The sequence below is a fragment of the Mobula hypostoma genome, chromosome 3 (assembly GCF_963921235.1).
Source record: "Mobula hypostoma chromosome 3, sMobHyp1.1, whole genome shotgun sequence".
Classification (NCBI taxonomy): domain Eukaryota; kingdom Metazoa; phylum Chordata; class Chondrichthyes; order Myliobatiformes; family Myliobatidae; genus Mobula; species Mobula hypostoma.
In genome coordinates this window covers 122,695,094-122,714,896 of record NC_086099.1, presented here as the reverse complement: position 1 = coordinate 122,714,896, position 19,803 = coordinate 122,695,094, and the positions used below count along the sequence as shown (strand labels likewise).

General features: G+C 45.3%; 1 protein-coding gene across 3 annotated transcripts in view; it reads left to right on the top strand.

The window, feature by feature from the left end:
• The window catches only part of LOC134344235 (ankyrin repeat and BTB/POZ domain-containing protein 3-B-like), a 73,938-nt gene extending 54,890 nt beyond the window's left edge, over nt 1-19,048 (top strand). The window contains exons 11-17 of one of the 3 annotated variants that reach the window (XM_063043694.1): nt 2,931-3,106; nt 6,279-6,384; nt 6,929-7,031; nt 9,878-9,968; nt 12,683-12,751; nt 14,676-14,789; nt 17,435-19,048. In XM_063043694.1, the coding sequence (XP_062899764.1) occupies nt 2,931-3,106; nt 6,279-6,384; nt 6,929-7,031; nt 9,878-9,968; nt 12,683-12,751; nt 14,676-14,789; nt 17,435-17,635 (860 nt within the window). In that variant the 3' untranslated portion in view covers nt 17,636-19,048. Of the gene's footprint in view, nt 1-2,930; nt 3,107-6,278; nt 6,385-6,928; nt 7,032-9,877; nt 9,969-12,682; nt 12,752-14,675; nt 14,848-17,434 lie in introns of all 3 variants that reach the window. The other 2 variants (XM_063043697.1, XM_063043695.1) reach the window with 2 other exon arrangements.
• The last annotated feature ends 755 nt before the right edge of the window (nt 19,049-19,803 follow it).

Here is a 19,803-nt window from a genome sequence, read left to right as displayed (position 1 = left end):
GGTGTACTCCCCATGGAATGTGTAGGTTTCCTCCAGTTGCCTTGGTTTTCTCCCTTAGTCCAATTTATGTTAATAGGTAATTTGTGCCTCGATTAGGCTAGGATTATATCGGAGAATTACAGGATGGTGCAGCTCGAGGGCTAGACGGGCCTATTTGGTGCAAAGTTTGAAAAATCCCTACTGAGCAAGGAGGGCTTAGCCCAAATGTGATGAGTTGGCGGCCTCTGCTGGTATTGGCTGGAACTGCGCCTATCTGCACGACCTCCCCGTAGGGTGGTACAGTCTGAGGACTTCCACAGCAGAACAAGAGAAGAAGACCTTTAGTTAAAAAGAAACCTTTAGCAGGACATAATGGAACACCTCACTGCATATGAAGGAACTTCGTAACAAAGTAGAAAACACTGAAACAAATATGTGTGCACTGGCCTAAAATTTCCATTGCATCATGTTTGAACTTCTGAAAATTAACAATATTGGAGGCACACTGTCTCTCTTTTTCCATTGCCCCATTCAGGCTCTCTTCTCACCCCTTCCCTTCTCATCTGCCTATCACCATCTCCTGCTGCCCCTCCCGTATCCCCTTTCCTTTCTCCCATGCTCCACCCAGCTCTCCTATCAGATTCTTCGTCACCCGTTTACATCTTCCACCTTTCACCTCCGAGCTTCTCACTTCCCCCTCCCCCTATCCCACTCAGCCCCCTTCCCCTCACCTGGTCTCACCTATCACCTGCCAGCTTGTACTTCTCCCCCTCCCCTCCCCTCCCCTTCTTATTCTGGCTTCTGTCCCCTTTTTTTCCAGTCCTGATGAAGGGTGTCGGCCTGAAACATCAACTGTTTATTCCCCTCCATAGACACTGCCTGACCTGCTGAGTTCCTCCAGTACCTTGTGCATCTTGCAGTTGAAAATAGGCTGATTATTTTTGCATCAGGAACAAATTGGGGCATTGACTGGATTTCAGTGCTCTTGGGGAGGTACAATACGGGTCTTTGCACAAGTTCAAGAGGACGGGAACGGAAAGGCAAGGATGTAATGCTGAGGCTTTATAAGGCATTGGTCAGACTGAGTTTGGAATATTGCGAGCAATTCTGGGCCCCTTATCTAAGGAATGATATGCTGGCATTGGAGAGGGTCCAGAGGAGGTTCACAAGAATAACTATGGAAATGAAAGGGTTAACTTTTGAGGAGCATTTGATGGGCATTTGGAAGATTCTGATTGTGTATATATATTTGATAATAATATCAATAATATACATATTTTGTAATACATTAAATATGTGTATATGTATATATATATATTTGATATTATCAAATATGTCACTATATACAACACCAGGTTAATTTTTTTATAGGCATTCACAGTAATTACAAGAAACACAATAGAATGGATGAAAGACTGCCCCAACAAGATGGGCAAACAACCAATGCACAAAAAAACAACAAACTGTGCAAATACAAAAGTAAAAGAAAAAATAATTAATAATAATGAGAATTCTTTGCAGAAACAGAGGGGTTCCTTGTGGCAATACAGGACCAGGTGATTAACACAAAAATATTAACATAAATAATAAAAAACTGATCAATTCAAGACAATAAATTCAGAAAATGCCAAGAGAAAAAAAAAATCCAAACAGGATCCCTTAGCAGTTTAACTCAATCTGATTACTTACACAGGCACAAACAAGTGGCAAACATCATTCACCAAAATCTTGCTTGAAAATACAAACTCATAAATGACACCATATCTTACTATAAATACAAGCCTGGTCCAGATTTAGAGTCAGAGTCCTACAAATTATGTTACAATCAATCCGTTATTACAGGTAGGACAATCCATAATAACCGTCCAGATATAATAATACAGGATAAACAAGCAAGAGCAACTTATTTAATAGATAGAGCCATTCCAAACACACATAACATACAGAAATCAGTAAGTGAAAAACACTAGAAATACACTGAATTAAAAAAGGAAATTGAAAGGCTACAGCACATGAACAGGGTATACATTTGTCCAATAGTAATATCTACAACAGGTATCATCCCAAAGGCACTACGCAGTAGCATTAAATAATTAGGCCAATACAGCAATATTTAATATTGCTGACCCTTTCCGCCTCTGATCTCCTGATGGGGACTTGTTCATGAACTTCCGGTTTTCTGCTCCTGAAAATAATCAGCTCCTTGGTCTTGCTGACGTTGAGTGAGATGTTCTTCTTGTGACACCATTCAGCCAGACTTTCAGTCTCTCTCCTCTTCGCTGATTCGTCACCACCTTTAATTCAGCCAACGACAGTAGTGTTGTCAGCAAACTTGAATACAGCATTGGACCTGTACTTAGCCTCACAGTCATTAGTGTAAAGTGAGTAGAGCAGGGCACGCACTTCATGGTGCACCTTTGCTGATGGAGATCATGGAGGAGACGTTGCTAATCGAAACTGAGGTCTGCAAGTGGGGAAATCAAGGATGCAATTGCACAAGGAGGTATTGAGGCCAAGGTCTTGAAGATTAGATTTGTGGGGCTGAGAACGTTGAATGCTGAGCTGTAGAGAATGAAGAACGTCCTGAATTATGCATCTTCACTGTTTGGATATTTCAGAGCAGAGTGAAGAGTGAAGAGTCAACGAGATGGCATCTGCTGTTGTGTTGACCTGCGGTGATGGTAGGCAAATTGGAGTGGATCCAAGTCAGACAGAGAGGAGTTCAATCTGTGGAATTGATTGCGTGGATGGTCAATGGGTATGTTTAAAGTGGAGGTTGATAGGTTCTTGGTTAGTAAGGGGGTCAAAGGTTATGGGGAGAAGGCAGGAGAATGGGGTTGAGAGGGCTAATAAATCAGCCATGATGGAGTGGCAGAGCAGACTCAATGGGCCGAATGGCTTAATACTGCTCCAGTGTATTCTGCTCTGATGCGTGTCTCTTTTCACTCTAGGTGTGCCATGGACTGTACACTCGTGGCAGAAGTCCCTGAAGACCTCGTACGATCAGCATCGCTGCTCCGTCACCCTGGAGCTGTTGAAAGAATTTGATAGCCTAAAGGATGTGTACAGCGAGGAGATGATCTCCGAGGGCCTGCCTCTCATGTTCAACATTTTCCGTCTGAGCAAGGTGGGTCTTGTCTAGGCCCATACAAATCTACCCCATTACCTCATCTCCGAGGGCCTGCCTCTCATGTTCAACATTTTCCGTCTGAGCAAGGTGGGTCTTGTCTAGGCCCATACAAATCTACCCCATTACCTCATCTCCGAGGGCCTGCCTCTCATGTTCAACATTTTCCGTCTGAGCAAGGTGGGTCTTGTCTAGGCCCATACAAATCTACCCCATTACCTCATCTCCGAGGGCCTCTGCCCCTCATGTTTAACGTATTCCGTCTGAGCAAGGTGGGTCTTGTCTAGGCCTGTACAAATCTACCCCATTACCTCATCTCCGAGGGCCTGCCTCTCATGTTTAACGTATTCCGTCTGAGCAAGGTGGGTCTTGTCTAGGCCTGTACAAATCTACCCCATTACCTCATCTCCGAGGGCCTCTGCCCCTCATGTTCAACATTTTCCGTCTGAGCAAGGTGGGTCTTGTCTAGGCCCATACAAATCTACCCCATTACCTCATCTCCGAGGGCCTCTGCCCCTCATGTTTAACGTATTCCGTCTGAGCAAGGTGGGTCTTGTCTAGGCCTGTACAAATCTACCCCATTACCTCATCTCCGAGGGCCTGCCTCTCATGTTCAACATTTTCCGTCTGAGCAAGGTGGGTCTTGTCTAGGCCTGTACAAATCTACCCCATTACCTCATCTCCGAGGGCCTCTGCCCCTCATGTTTAACGTATTCCGTCTGAGCAAGGTGGGTCTTGTCTAGGCCTGTACAAATCTACCCCATTACCTCATCTCCGAGGGCCTCTGCCCCTCATGTTTAACGTATTCCGTCTGAGCAAGGTGGGTCTTGTCTAGGCCTGTACAAATCTACCCCATTACCTCATCTCCGAGGGCCTGCCTCTCATGTTTAACGTATTCCGTCTGAGCAAGGTGGGTCTTGTCTAGGCCTGTACAAATCTACCCCATTACCTCATCTCCGAGGGCCTCTGCCCCTCATGTTCAACATTTTCCGTCTGAGCAAGGTGGGTCTTGTCTAGGCCCATACAAATCTACCCCATTACCTCATCTCCGAGGGCCTCTGCCCCTCATGTTTAACGTATTCCGTCTGAGCAAGGTGGGTCTTGTCTAGGCCTGTACAAATCTACCCCATTACCTCATCTCCGAGGGCCTGCCTCTCATGTTCAACATTTTCCGTCTGAGCAAGGTGGGTCTTGTCTAGGCCCATACAAATCTACCCCATTACCTCATCTCCGAGGGCCTCTGCCCCTCATGTTTAACGTATTCCGTCTGAGCAAGGTGGGTCTTGTCTAGGCCTGTACAAATCTACCCCATTACCTCATCTCCGAGGGCCTCTGCCCCTCATGTTTAACGTATTCCGTCTGAGCAAGGTGGGTCTTGTCTAGGCCCATACAAATCTACCCCATTACCTCATCTCCGAGGGCCTCTGCCCCTCATGTTTAACGTATTCCGTCTGAGCAAGGTGGGTCTTGTCTAGGCCTGTACAAATCTACCCAGTTACCTCATTCCAATTCTACTTTTCCCGGGAAGTTGATGCACCTTGGGAAGTCAGATAGGGTGTGACAGACACAGGTAGGGCACTAAGGAATGTCAGTGAACAGAGGCACCTTGGGGTTCGAGCCCATCGTGTCCTGAACACAGCGAGAGTAACGTATTGGTTGCTTGTCAGTCTTTGTGCATGGGTTTTCACTGGTTCAATTGTTGTTTTACTGTGAATGCCTGCAAAGAAGTAAATCTCAAGATACTGCAGTGTATTCTGGTTAATTGCAATACATCGGGGCCAGTAACATTTCGGCACAATTAAGTGGCTGCCCCATTTAGCCAAAGTTTTATGGAAATAGTCAAAAAGGTATAAAGAAGACAAACTACTGTTTAACTGAGTGAGTAATTATGTATTTGAATGAAATACGGAACAAATTAGAACACTGCCAATACTACTACAGTTCTATAAAACTGTGTATTAGTTCCTAATAGTTATCAATGGAGAAATTCATCCAGTGTACACTACTGTGTTCTTTTGATTGATTGTAAATGAACAAAACCTGCTCAGACGCCTAGTGCAGGTAGTAGAATGCCTTCAAACAATACTGTTGATGATTGCATCCTCCAAATCTTAATTTTCATTATAACATTCAAGGTGACTGTTGATACCTTCAAATTCTTTGCAGTTCCTGACTTGTTGAAGTAGTGAAATTGCTCTATTTTCACTCCCATCTGTTTCCGGCATCTCCAAGTCTGAATGTTTGAAACTGCAGCGAGCAAAACAGTTCTTCCTGCTTATTTCTCACCGACTGTCAGTGACAAAAACCACTGAGCACAAACACACATAACTGACGCTAGTTAAAAACTGTTTGCTCTATGCTCGGTGTAGTGTCTTAATGACCACAAGCCTGTCCCTAGTTGGAAGCTGTTTGGCGACAGTCTCTTGTCCCAATCGAGAGGCATAGTGTACCAACTAAATGAAGGGAATCCTGGTTACTTTCTCAATTTAGTTACTGTAACCAATGGCCCAATTAACAGGAATCTACTGTATATAATGACATAAACATACTTTAATAAAAAAATCATTTTCAACTTTGAACAGGGATAAATAGGATGGCGATGAAAGCATGCATAGGTCAGGTTCTAAAAGCCATATCATCATGTTGTAGAGGAGATTTAGTGAGCCTGTCTTATGAGGATAGAATGAATGAGTGTTTGGAGTGAAGGAGGGTGAGATAGAGGTATACAAGATGATAAGAGGCATCGATCGAGTGGACATTCAGAGTCCTTTTCACAGGACTGTAATGGCTAAAATGAGGAGGCATATTTTCAAGGAGATTGGAGGGAAGTTTGGGGTTGGGGCTTGTCCAGAGGTAAGTTGTTATTTATTACAAAGAATGGTGGGTGTGTGGAATGCCCTGTCAGGGGTGGTGGTAGAGGCAGATACATTACGGACGTTTAAGAGTCTTTTAGATAGGCACATGGATAATAGAAACATGAAGAGCTCTGTCAGAAGGAAGAGTTAGATTGATCTTCAGTAGGTTAAAAGGTCAGCACAACATAGTGGGCCAAAGGACCTGTACTGTTCTATGTTCTGCATGTTCTTAGCAAAATGATAACTATGGAAAGCTGGTTAACTGACCTCAGACCTGAATGACGTGTTGTGATGTGTCTTTGTACCTTGTTTTTCAGAACGATGCTATAATTCGGCAGCTGGCTGCCATTTTCACTCACTGCTATGGACCCTACCATATCCCTGTGATCCAGGACTTGAAGGAGAAGCTCAGGGTTCCAGACGGTGAGAATCAGAGGCTTTGTCTGTGGGCTCGATCGGAGACAAACTTTCAATCCCGAATATTTGCTGTTACTTTACGAAGGAAGGCAAATGCGATGTTCGGCGACAGCAAGGATGTCATAGTGAGGTCTTGTCAGATAGAACGAGGAAGTAAACAGATTGGGAGAGTGGGCAAAGAAGTGGCAGATGGAATATAGCGTAGCAAGGCGTATGGTCATGCATATAAGGAATAAAGGTGTAGCGTATTTTCTAAATGGGGAGAAAATTCCAAAATCAAAGATGCAATGCACTTGGGAGTCCTCGTGCAGGATTCCCTAAAGGTTAACTTGCGGGTGGAGTCGGTGGTAAGGGAGGGAAACACAGTGTAAGCATTTATTTCGAGAGCACTAGAACACAAAAGCAGGGATGCAATGCGAGAGTCTAAGTTATTGGTTACACTGCATATGGAGTATTGTGAGCAGCTTTGGTCTCCCTTTCGGAGAAAGGGTGAGCTGGCACTGGAAGAGGAAGTTCACGAGAATTTAACCCTCTCTGTTTCCTCCTGCAGAAACCATCCCTCTGAACAACCAGGAGTGCTCAGACGTCACCTTCCTGGTGGGCGGGAAACCTTTCTATGGCGATCGCGAGCTGCTGACATCAGCGTCACCACGGTAAGAGCGCACCACACACCAGGCAGAAGGGAAGGAGCTCTTCCCCGAACATCAAGTGTGGGTCCTCAGGCTCCCTGATGATAGAAATGAGAGAGGGGTGTCTTAGACGGTGAGTGTCCTTAATGATGGATGCTTCCTTCTTGAGGCATCGCCGTTGGAAGATTGAGGAGAGGAGAGGATGATGACAAGTATAGACAGGGGTAAAGTAGGCTTTTTCCACTGAGGTTGGGTGAGACTTGAACTAGAGGTTAAGGGTGAAAGGTGAAATGTTTAAGGGGAACATGGGGGGGGGTCTTCTTCACAGAGGGTGGTGAGAGTGTGGAACGAGCTGCCAGTGCAGGTGTTGGATCTGGGTTCAATTTCAATGCTTAAGAGAAATTTGGACAGGTACATGGAGGGGAGGGGTATGGAGGCTTATAGTCTGGGTGCAGGTCGATGAGACGAGGCAGATGAATGGTTCAACATGGACTAGATGGGCCGAAGGGCCTGTTTCTGTGCTGTAGTGGTCTATGACTGTATGTCCTGAATGGTGGGGAGGCTAGTGCCCATGAAGAAGCTGCTGAATTTACAACTTTCTGCAGCTTTCTCTGCTCCTGTGCAGTTATTCCACCCCCTCTCCCCCACATACCAGGCGGTGAAGCAAACCGTTACAATACTCCCCACGGTACATTGGTGAGAGTCTTTAGTGACTTAGCAAACCTCCTCCCAAACTCCGAAAGAAGTATAGCTACGGACATGTAATTACGTTGATATGTTGGGCTCAAGTCAACAGATTGTTGCGACTTTTGTGAAGCTGAGGAAAAGAAAGAAGGGGAAATTTGGAGATAGACTATCTGAGTTTGAGAGAAGGACTAAGATAGCAAAGTTGCTGAAACTGCCCTGTTCCGGTAGAGCCTGCACTGATGTGGCCTTTGACAAACCAGACAAAGAGGTGAGAGATGAGACACAAGTAGTCACTGAAACAAGGAATATTCTCCAGTGCCTACAAAGGAGCAGGAAGAGCTCAGACACAAACCAGCTCCCATGGTGACACCGATGTGAAGACCATGATTGGAGCCAAGAGGAATACTGGGGGCATTCAGGGTCTCTGTTTGAGGAAGATGCTGAAAGATGTCAGCCCAGTGCGCAGGGTGTCAGAGGAACTCAGCAGCAGCTGTGAAAATGGCTTTGAGTTGACATTTCTTGCTGAGACCACTCATCAGCATTGGAAAGGAAGGGAGAAGGATGCTAGAATAAAAAGGAGTGGGAAGGGAAGGATCATAAGCTAGAAGGTGACAGGTGACGCCAGGTGGGTGGGAAAGGTAAAGGGCTGGAGAAGAAGGAATCTGACAGGAGAGGAGAGTGGACCATGGGAGAAAGGGAGGAACGAGAGGCACCAGGGGTTGGTGATAGGCAGGTAAGAGGCCAGGGTGGGGAATAGAAGAAGGGGGAAGGGGAAGGGGAAGGAATTAGCAGAAGGTAGGTTGGAGCTATCTAGATGGAATATGAGGTTGCTCCTCCACTCTGAGAGTGGTGTGATCGTGGCAGCTCACCCTGGGGTGAGTGGGAAGTGCAGAGGGATTGAACTTCCATGGTGAAATGGACGTGAGGTAATGCTGTAGCTCTATAAAACCCTAATTAGACCACACTTGGAGTATAGTGTTCACTTCCAGTCACATTATCGGAAGGATCTGGAAGCTTTAGAGAGAGAGAGAGTGCAGAAGAGATTTACTAGGATGCTGCCTGATTTAGAGTGTATGTCTATTGAGGAAAAGATGAGTGAGCTAGGGCTTTTGTCTTTGGGTGAAGAAGGATGAGAGGTGACTTGATAGAGGTGTTGAAGATGGTAAGAGGCAAAGATAGAAAGCAGAGCAAGTGCCATTTCCCCGTGGCTAATAGGGTACATAATTTTGAGGCAATTGAAGGAAAGTATGAGGGAGGTGTCAGGGAGATAAGCTTTTTACACAGTGAGTGCTTGGTGCGTGAACTGCACTGTCAGGGGTGCTGGAAGAGGCAGGTACAACAGGGAAATTTAAAAGACTCTTAGATGGGCACAAGAATGAAAAAAAAAGAAATTGGGATTCAGATTCAGTTTAATTTATGGCATACAGTGAAATACGTCCTTTGCATTAACAACCAACACAACCGAGGATGTGCTGGCAAGTGGCACCACATTTTCGGGCTCCAACAGAGCACGCCCACATTGCTCAGACGAGCACAACAAAACAGAACACATCACACAACAAAAAAATAACAGGAAAATCCTTTCCACCCGCACACCCGCCTGTGTGTGGTTAGATTGATTTTTGGAGCAGGTTAAAAGGTCAGCACACTATTGTGGGCTGGAGGCCCTGACTGTGCTGTAATGCTCTATCTTAGTTAAACAAGGCTGGTCAGGGTGGGAAACCGAGAAATGCTGCAGTGTATGACGGTTTTAGGGATGAATGTGGGAAGGAACTGTGTATGTGAAATAGAATTGAATTGAAAATACACGTGGACTAAGATGTTAACTGTCCTGTGCTATCACCAATGGGATCATCAGTTGATCTGCCACCTGACTTCAGGAGTTTCAGCCCGCTTATAACACTAAACCTCAGTGGGACAGCTTCCCTGAAATGTAACATTGGGGTTTCAATGGGAGAGCTTCCCTGAAGTGGAACATTGGGGTTTCAATGGGAGAGCTTCCCTGAGCAGAATTTGTTTGATTGGGGGTTAGGGCTACTTCTGCTGCTCACGTTATTTGAGAGATAGATTTATTCTATTGCTGTTTACTGTACACATCTCCACCACAGAGCCAACACCGGTTGCATTTTGTGCTGTATCTTTCTGTGGTTCTTACATAATTCTAATTTTTGGTCACATTTAAGGTTCAGAATGCTTATTGAAGCCTGCCCTTCTGTTGATGACAAGGCCAGCAACCCAATCGAGATCCAGGATGTAGCATACGACACATTTGAGGTAACCACAGGAAATTATGCAAATTTCTGATAAAACAAGGGTAGCAAGTTAATCTCACGTTTATTGACAGCTAACTCCCTGGGCACTTGATGCATCTTGTCCCACGGACAAAATCCTAGTGCATCTGGTTCATGTCTGTGGGGTGAAATCAGCTTCACGGGTTTGGTGAGCTGGGACAGAGACACTCACTACCGATAAGTCTGTTAACTATATATGCACAGACACTAAACATACACACTGTGATAAATACTTACCTAAAGTGTGTGCACAGACCCTCTTTACAGCACCGCCCCCCCCCCACTGTTTACTGTTCCCACAATAACACAACCCTCAGCCCGCGGTGACCAGGTGAGTGAAAAGAGGCTGTGCGGTTACTGCACACTGGATTTAAACTCTACCAGCGCCGTGACATCATCAACGAAGCGACAGGTAGTGGGATGGGCTGCAGTGCTCCTCACACGGGCCAATCCCCACCTCCCATGGGGGAGCGGCTATCGATGAACGGGTAAGATTGACGCTTACTGCAACAATGCCATCCTGTGACTAACTCTGTTTATAACTGAAACATGATTCAGATAATGAACCCATTATTTGCGAGTTCTCCCACACCTCTAACACGGAGATGCTTCAGGTTAGCATTGAGGGACCTTCCCTTGGTAGAGATGATCAGTCTGAAAGTGCCAACATCAAAGAAAATTTATCAAAGGACATATATGTCATCATATTCTACTCTGAGATCTATATTGTTGCAGGCGTTCGCAGGAAAATAAAGAAATACAATAGAATTTATGAAAAATTACACATAAACAAAAGACTAACAACCAACCAATGTGCAAAAGAAGACATACTGTGCAAATATAAAACTGAGAACGTGAGTTGTAGAGTCCTTGTGAGTGAGCCTGTAGGTTGTGGAATCAGTTCAGAGTTGGGGTGAGTGAAGTTATCCGCACCCGTTCAGGAGCCTGATAGTTGAGGGGTAATAACTGTTCCTGAAGCTGGTAGTGTGAGACCTCAGACTCCTGTACCTCCTGCCCAGTGATAGCAGGGAGAAGAGAGCATGGCCTGGATGGTGGATACTGCCTTCTTGTGGCAGCGCTCCTTGTAGATAAGACCATAAGACATAGGAGCAGAATTAGGCCATCTGGCCCATCGAGTCTGCTCCGCCATTCAATCATGGCTGATCTTTTTTTCACTTCTCCTCAACCCCATTTTCCGGCCTTCTCCCCATAACCTTTGATGCCATGTCCAGTCAAGAACCTATCAATCTCTGCCTTAAATACACCCAACGACTTGGCCTCCACAGTGCATATGGTAATAAATTCTACAAATTTCACCAGCCTTTGGCTAAAGAAATTTCTCCACATCTCTGTTTTGAAAGGGCGTTCCTCTATCCTGAGGCTGTGCCCTCTTGTCCTGGATTCTCCCACCATGGGAAACACCCTTTCCACATCTACTCTGTCTAGGCCTTTCAACATTCAAAAGGTTTTAATGAGATCCCCCTCAACCTTTTTAATTCCTGTAAATACAGACCCAGAGCCATCAAACGTTCCTCGTATGATAACCCTTTCATTCCTGGAATCATCCTTGTGAACCTCCTCTGGACCCTCTCCAATACCACCACATCTTTTCTAAGATGAGGGGCCCAAAACTGTTCACAATACTCAAGGTGAGGCCTCACCAGTGCCTTATGAAGCCTCAGCATCACATCCTTGCTCTTGTATTCTAGACCTCTTGAAATGAATGCTGGATTATAGGGAGGGCTGTACCTTTGATGGACTGGGCTATATCCTGCACTTTCTGTCAGCTTTTCCGCTCCTGGGCATTGGCATTTCCATACCAGGCCATGATGAAACCAGTCAGGATACTCTCCACTGTGCATCTCCAGAAGTTTGGCACAGGGTTAGGTGACATGTTTTAGATGTTTGTTGGAAATGATTCCCTGATACTCCTGGCTGTTATTTGCTATCATCTTCACCAAAGGTGAATGGCTGGGTGTCCAGCTCATTCTGAATTTGTACGGGTGACAGTGTGCAGTTTAGTTGCTATGGTCTCCAACAAAGTAAGAATAACTGAGGCAGCACAGTAGCATAAGAGTGCTATGGTTTAACGCACCAGCGATCACCGATTCCCGTCACTGTAAGGAGTTTGTTCTCCACGTCACGGTGTGCGATTCCTCCGGGTGCTCTGGTTTCCTCATTCCAAAGACATACGGGTTAGGATCAGTGAGTTGTGGCCTTGCTTTGTTGGTGTTGAATGATGGGCAACACTTGGGGGCTGCTCTCAGCATGATGTGTTGTTTGCAAATGACACATTTCACCCTATGTTTCGATGTATAGGTGACAAATAAAGCTAATCTCTCTTTGATCTTTCTCTTTTTCCTTTCTCTCTCTTTCTTTCTCTCTTTCCTCATCCCATTTTGATTTTTGCATAGCTAATGATGTCCAGTGTGTAGGCTACAATTTTTCAACACAATAGCAACAAACTATACCACAGCAGTAATACCTGGCTATAAGGGTCTCTGTAATAACCAAACCCGTTGTAGAAATGTCAACACTATATCACACCAGTAATACCTGGCTATAAAGGTCTCTGTAATAACCAAACCTGTGAAAGAAATGGAAGTTTTGCATTTGGAGAAATGATTTTTTTCACTTGCCATTTATTATTGGAGCCTTGTGCACGAACTCTTATCTAAATCTGTGATGTCTCCACAGTGTTTGGTTCGGTATATTTACAATGGAGGAACAGAGGGACTGGATATCAGGAAAAACAGAGCCTTGGAGGTAAACTCTTCTCTCCTGTGCATCTCAAATTGGTCATACTCGCACCCTTCTTCCCGAGTGTCCTGCCACTTGGCAAGTGGTGAGCTGTCAGAAGACACAGACATACTTATCCACATCCTCAGTCAGATCGTAATGTGAACTGACGTGTCTGTGCACCAAGTTCGTTACCGTGGGCAGGGAAGTAGCATCAGTCAAGGACGACGAATCGAGGCACTCCTATAGTGGCAGTGTTGGTGGGGTGGGAAGGTGATATTCAATATAGACATACTGGAAATGACACACTCCTCAGAGTGGGTGGCTGATAGTTGTCAGTTAAGGACTGGTAGTGGAGAGCAGGAATGTCAGGAAGTGGGCAGCACCTTACTTTCTCTGAAGGGTTTGCGAAGATCCATCTGGCATGTCACCTAAAACCTCGACAAACTTCTATTGATGCGGAGTGGAGAATATCCCAGCTGGCTGCATCACAGCCTGGTGTGGAAACACCAAAGCCCAGGAACGGGAAAAGCCGACTGTCAGTAGTGGGTACGGCCCGGTCCATCACACAGCCCCCCACCATTGAGCACATCTACACAGAGCACTTCCACAGGAGAGCAGCATCCATCATCCAGGACACACACCATCCAGGCCGTGCTCTCTTCTCACTGCTATCACCAGGAGCCTCAGGACCCACACCACCAGGTTCAGGAATAGTTATTACCCCTCAGCTCCCGAACCAGAGAGGATAACTTCACTCACCGCAACACTGAACTGATTCCACAATCTACAGACTCACCTTCAAGGCCTATTTTTATAATTATTATTTATATTTCATTTGCGCAATTTGTCTTCTTTTGCACATTGGTTGTTAGTTCATCTTTGCCGATGTATGCTTTTTCAGAAATTCAGTTGTATCTCTTTATTCTCCTGTAAATGCCTACAAGAAAATGAGTCTCAGGGCACTATGTGGTGACATACATATTCCTTGATAATAAATTTACTTTGAATTTGGAAGAAATGAGATGGATGTGAGTGGGGCATAGGAAATAATCCACAGCCGAGGGGTAGATTTACGTGTGTTTTCTCGATTTCTCTTGGAGTGGATTAGATTAGATGCTTTTAGTGGAATGAATTATGGTACATGTGCTTTGGAATGAGATGACTAGAGTGGGTATAGAGTGTAAGAGATGGAGTGGGTATGATGGACATGTAGAGAGATTACTCATCGTCGCCGGACTATTGATGACTCGCAGACAATCCTCAGCCACACTTTATGTACTCATGCACAAGGAGATCAGCCTGGCCCCTGTCACCAAACTCTTCTGAAGTCTGAACGAAAATGCCATTTTTACACAGAAGTTAACAAGTGGATACAGATACTGACCAACTGGTAATCTCTTGTGCATATGTTTCATTTCCTTATTCAAAGTTCAAAGTAAATTTATTAACAAAGTAGAACAAAGAAGTACAATAGAATCAATGAAAAATTGCACACAAAGACTGATAAACGACGTGCAAATGAAGACAATCTATGCAAATTAATAAAAACAAATAATAATAATATGAAATACAGAGAACATGAGTTGTAGAGACATTGAAAGTGGGACAGTGGGTTGTGGAATCAGTTCAGTGTTGGGGTGGGTGAAGTTATCCACACCGGTTCAGGAGTCTGCTGGTTGTAGGGTAATAACTTTGCATAATCAGTGACCAATCACACTACAGCAATGCAGATATTAATAGCCAGTAGAATCTCCACAGAGATTCTGTGATGACGAGAAAAGTTTTAAGACAAATGTTTGCACCATTTGTTGGACCTTGAGGAGCTGCTGCCATGAAACACGTGACATCTTACTGGAAGCATTTTAACCCTTGCCTGGCTGGAGCTTCCGTACTCTGTCTCCGTTCCGGGTTCTTCCTTGCCCTACTCACCTCTCCGTCTCTGTTCCAGGTTCTCTCAGCTTCCAGCCTCTTCAAGCTAGAATCGCTTATGCATCACTGCGAAGCCATGTGTTCAAGAGATTTGACCCTTGCTGACAGCTCCAAGACCTATCAAAGGGCTAAGGTGAGGTCAGCCCTACCTCACGCTGATACCCAAGTTGCATAACGCGCTGCATCCTGAGGTAATCTTCAGGAATGCTTTAACGATTAATGGGGTATTCTTTGAAGTAAAAGGATTAATTTTGGTGGAGTTCAACGCCATGTGGAGAACTCGCTACATAGGTACCATTTTATAGGCTGACAGTCATACAGCCATAGAATACTGCAGCACAGAAACAGGCCATTCGTTCCATCTAACCTGTGCTACTTGTCCCATTGACTTGCACGTGGACCATAGCCCTCCATTCCCCTCGCATCCAAATTTCTCTTCAATGCTGAAATCGTACCTGAGTCGACTGCTCCTGCTGGCAGCTTGTTCCTCATTCCCACCGCCCTCTGAGTGAAGAAGTTTCCCCTCATATTCTCCTTAACTATTTCACCTTTCACCTTTAAATCATGACCTCTAGTTCTGGTCTCACCCAACCTCAGTGGGAAAATGCCTGCTTGCATTTATCCTCATAAATTTGCATACCTTTATCAAACCTCCCCTCAATCTTCTTCGTTCTTGGGAATAAGATTTCAGGATAGAAAGAAGCCACACATGAGGCTGCTAAACAAGATAAGAGCCTGTGGTATAACAGGAAAGATACTAGCATGGATGGAAGATTAGCTGACTAGCAGGAGGCAGACAGTTGGAAGAAAGGGAGCCTTTTCTGACTGGCCGCTGGTGACTAGTTGATTTCCGCAAGGGTCAGTGATTTTTATGTTATATGCCAACGGTTTGGCTGATGGAATTGATTGGTTTGTAGCCAATTTTGCAGGTGATACAGTGCAAAGATAGGTGGAGGGGCAGGTCATGTTGAGGAAGCAGGGAGTTTGCAAAAGGTCTTGGACAGATTGGGAGCATGGGAAAAGAAGTGGCAGATGGAATACAGTATAGGCATGTGTATGGTCACGCACTTTGGTAAAGAATACAGGTGTAGACTATTTTCTAAACGTGGAGAAAATTCAGAGGTGCAACATACTTGCGAGTCCTCATGCAAGATTTCCTAAAGGTTTAATTGAATCAGTGGTGAGGAAAGCAAATGCAATGTTAGCATTCATTGCGAGAGGACTAGAGTATAAACACAAAGATGTAATGCTGAGGCTTTCGGACCACTGTTGGAGTATTGTGAGCAGTTTTGGGCTCCAGATGTGCTGGTAATGGAGAGGGGCCAGAGGAGGTTCATGAGAATGATTCTGGGAATGAAAGGGCTAACATATGAGGAGCGTTTTAAGGCTCTGGGGCTGTCATCGCTGGAAGCCTATCAAATATTGAAAGGCCTAGATGGAGTGGATGTGGGGAGAATGTTTCCTATAGAGCGAGAGTCTAGGAACAGAGGGCACAGCCTCGAAATGGAAAGATATCCATTTAGAAAAGAGATGAGAAAGAATTTCTTAAGCCAGAGAGTGGTGAATCTTGTGGAATTCATTGCCACAGTCGGCTATGGAGGCCAAGTGGTTGGGTATATTTAAAGTGGAGGTTGATGGGTTTTTGGTTAAGTCGAGGTGTTAAAGGTTATGGGGAGAAGGCAGGAGCATGGGTTTAATAAATCAGCCAGGCTGGCATGGCGGGGAAGACTCAATGGGTGAGTGGCCTAATTCTGCTTCTATGTCTTCCTACTAACGGATTAGAAGGATGTGGACAAATAGCCGAGATCGGTATTTCACTCAGCATGGGCAAGTTGGGCTGAGGGGCCTGTTTTATTTTACTCCATGACTCTTAGATAAGCATGTAGATGATAAACAGATAGAGGGCGATGTGGAGGGAGGGTTCGATTGATCTTGCCCAGTGTAAAAGGTCAGTACATCGTGGGCCAAAGAGCCCGTTTGGTTCTGTAGTTTTCCATATTGTATATAATGTTTTGCCTTCCTTATTACTGACTCAACACCGGAGGTCGTCGGTTTAAGGTGATTGGAGGAAAGTATAGGGGGATGTGAGAGGTATGTTTTTTCACCCAGGGAATAGTGGGTAAGTGGAATGCTCTGCCGGGGTGGTGGCAGAGGCAGATACATTAGGGACATTGGAGAGTCAGATAGGCACACGGATGATATAAAATGGAGGGCTATGTGAGAGGGAAGGGTTAGATTGATCTTGAAGTAGTTTGAAAGGTCAGCACAACATTGTGGGCCGAAGGGCCTGTACTGTGATGTAATGTTCTGTGTTGTATGACTGTATCTCAGAGAGCTGTAGTAAATCAAACTGCATGTATGTCACCTTGAGATTCAGAGTAAATAGAAAGAAATAACAAATCAAAACAAATTAGTAAAAAAAATAAATATCCAGACAATGAGATGAAGAGTCCTTGAAAGTGAGAGGTTGTGGGAACAGTTCAGTTTGGGGTGGGTGAAGTTGAGTGAGGTTATCCCCTCTAGTTCAAGAGCCTGATGGTTGAGGGGTGATAGCTGTTCCTGAAGCTGGTGGTTGTGGGTCCTGAGGTCCTGTACCTCCTTCCTGATGGCAGCAGCGAGAAGAGAGCAGGACCTGGGTGGCGGGGGTCCCCAACAATGGTTGCTGCTTCTCTGTGCAAATGTAAATGAATGGAGGGGTGGAACTCTCTATTGTAAAGCCAGAAAGGCACAATGCTTGTGATTTTCTTGCCTGTAAAGCTCTAGCCCTGTTCGCTGCAGGTCGCCGGAGCATCCAAGTTGGTCTCATACTGCATTGGCTACTTCCTGAAGAACTTGCTGTCCCTGCTGGAGCAGGAGTCTTTCCAGCAGCTGTTGATGGACGAGGCAGTAAAATCCGACCTCCTGGCAGACTTGCAGCAGACCCTGGCCTCCAGGATGCAGGCCGTGTACCAGCCCATCTCCAAGGAAACGACAGTGTGACGCACTGACAGGACCTCACCTTTGGATGGCGAACAGCACTTAATGTAATTGGAGATGGGTCTACTGGACAAGATATCGAGCACCACAGTTCAATAGGCATGCCTTAGAGTGGCTTGGTGTTGAAACAGAACAACCTTAAATGTTTCCTCTGAGAGAATCTGCCCCCTTCCATTCCACCCTTGGTGAAATAAGGCCATCAGACCATGAGGCATATAGGAGCAGAATCTGGCCATTGGGCCCATCGAGTCTGTTCCACCTTTCCATCATGGCTGATTTATTATCCCTCTTGATCCCATGCTCCTGCCTTCTCCCTGTAAACTTTGACATCCTGACGGATCAAGAACCGATCAATCTCTGCTTTAAGTGCACCCAGTGACCTGGCCTCACAGCCGCTGTGGCGATGAATTCCACAGATTCACCACTCTCTGGCTGAAGGAATCCCTCCTCACCTCGGCTCTAAATGGACGTATTTCTATTGTGAGGCTGTGCCCTCTGGTCCTAGACCCCACCACCAAAGGAAACATCCCCTCCACATCCACTCTGTTTAGGCCTTTAAATATTCGATAGGTCTCACTGATACCTCTCCTCATTCTTCTGAACACCAGTGTGTATGGACCCAGAGCCATCAAGTGGTTCTCATACATTAACCCTTTTGTTCCCAGGATCATTCTTGTGAACCTCCTCAAGACACTGTCCATTGTCAGCACATCCTTTCTGCAATATGGAATCCAAAACTGCTCGCCATACTCCCTGCGTGATCTGAGCAAAGCCTCAGCATCACACCTCTGCTCTTATATTCTAGTCCTCTTGAAATGAATTCTAACACTGCGTCTGCCTTTCTCACCACTGACTCGACCTACAAATTGACCTTCGGGGAATCCTGCACAAGGGCTCCCAACTCCCTTTGCACCTCTGATTTCAGTTTACAGTCTCCTATGGTCCGCAGGTAGACTGATAGGAGAGTTCTGTGTGAGATCGGGAAGCGGTATTGACTGCTTCACAGTTCTGCCCCAGGCATTCAAACGCAAAGCCATACTGAGCCTCAGGTACTGTTTCCAATAGCAACAGAAACCAATGCTGAAGGGTCTCAGCCCAAAACATCGAGTGTTTATCCCTGTCCATCGATACTGCCTGACCTGCTGAGCTCTTCCAGCGTTCTGTGTGTGTTGCAGAGAAACCAAAGGATTTTTTTTTAACTGAAGTGCAATATTGTGTGTAAACTACTGTATCTTATTGCTTAATTTAATGCTCTTTTGTTATTTTGTATAAACAAGATATTAAGCAGAAGATTATTTATAGAAAGTGTAAGAAATCTGTGTTTTCATCAGGCATGAAAATCAAATGACGGATTTCAATGATGTACATAACTTTGAATAGACTGGTAAATCAGATAGGTAAACCTTTTTTCTTTCATTATTAAACATCATTCAGTTCCTTTGTGTGTTCTTTTATTGAGTCAGAGTCACAGAACAATAACAGCCCCCTCAGCCCTCTGGTCCATGCCGAGTTTAAACTGCCTAGACCCGTCGACCTGCACCCTGACCCCAGCCCTCCACATCCCTCCCATCCACGTACCTATCCAAACTTCTCTTCAATACTGAAGTCGACCCGGCATCCACCACGTCCACAGGCAACTTATTTCACCCTCTCACCACCCTCTGAATGAAGAAGTTTCCCTTCAACGTTTCACCTTTCACCCTTAACCCACAGCCTCTAGTTGTAGTCTCACCCTATCCATAATTTTGTATGCCTCCATCAAATCTCCTCAACCTTCCACACTCCGGGGAATAAAGTCCAAAGCTATTCAACCTCTCCCTAGAACTCAGGTCCTCCAGTTTCGGCAACATCCTTGTATATTTACGCTATACTTTTTCAACCTTATTTACATCTTTTCTGTAAGTAGGTGAATATTTTTATTAAATATGTAACTTCAGTCCTGTGGGGAAATGTCTCACTTTTTCCCCCCCCACCCATGGTAATCTCCAGCCAAACCGTCCCATTCAAACTGGGAGGAAGTTGTGCCTGTATTGGATATAGCAATAGGTAAAGACCCTGCCCGTGTTGCCGGCCATTATGCCCCAGGGCTAATCATTCAACGAGTTATGTTCCTCATACACAGTCGATTCCAGTTATTTGGGCCATCGGTTAATCGGGGCAGCTGCTTATTT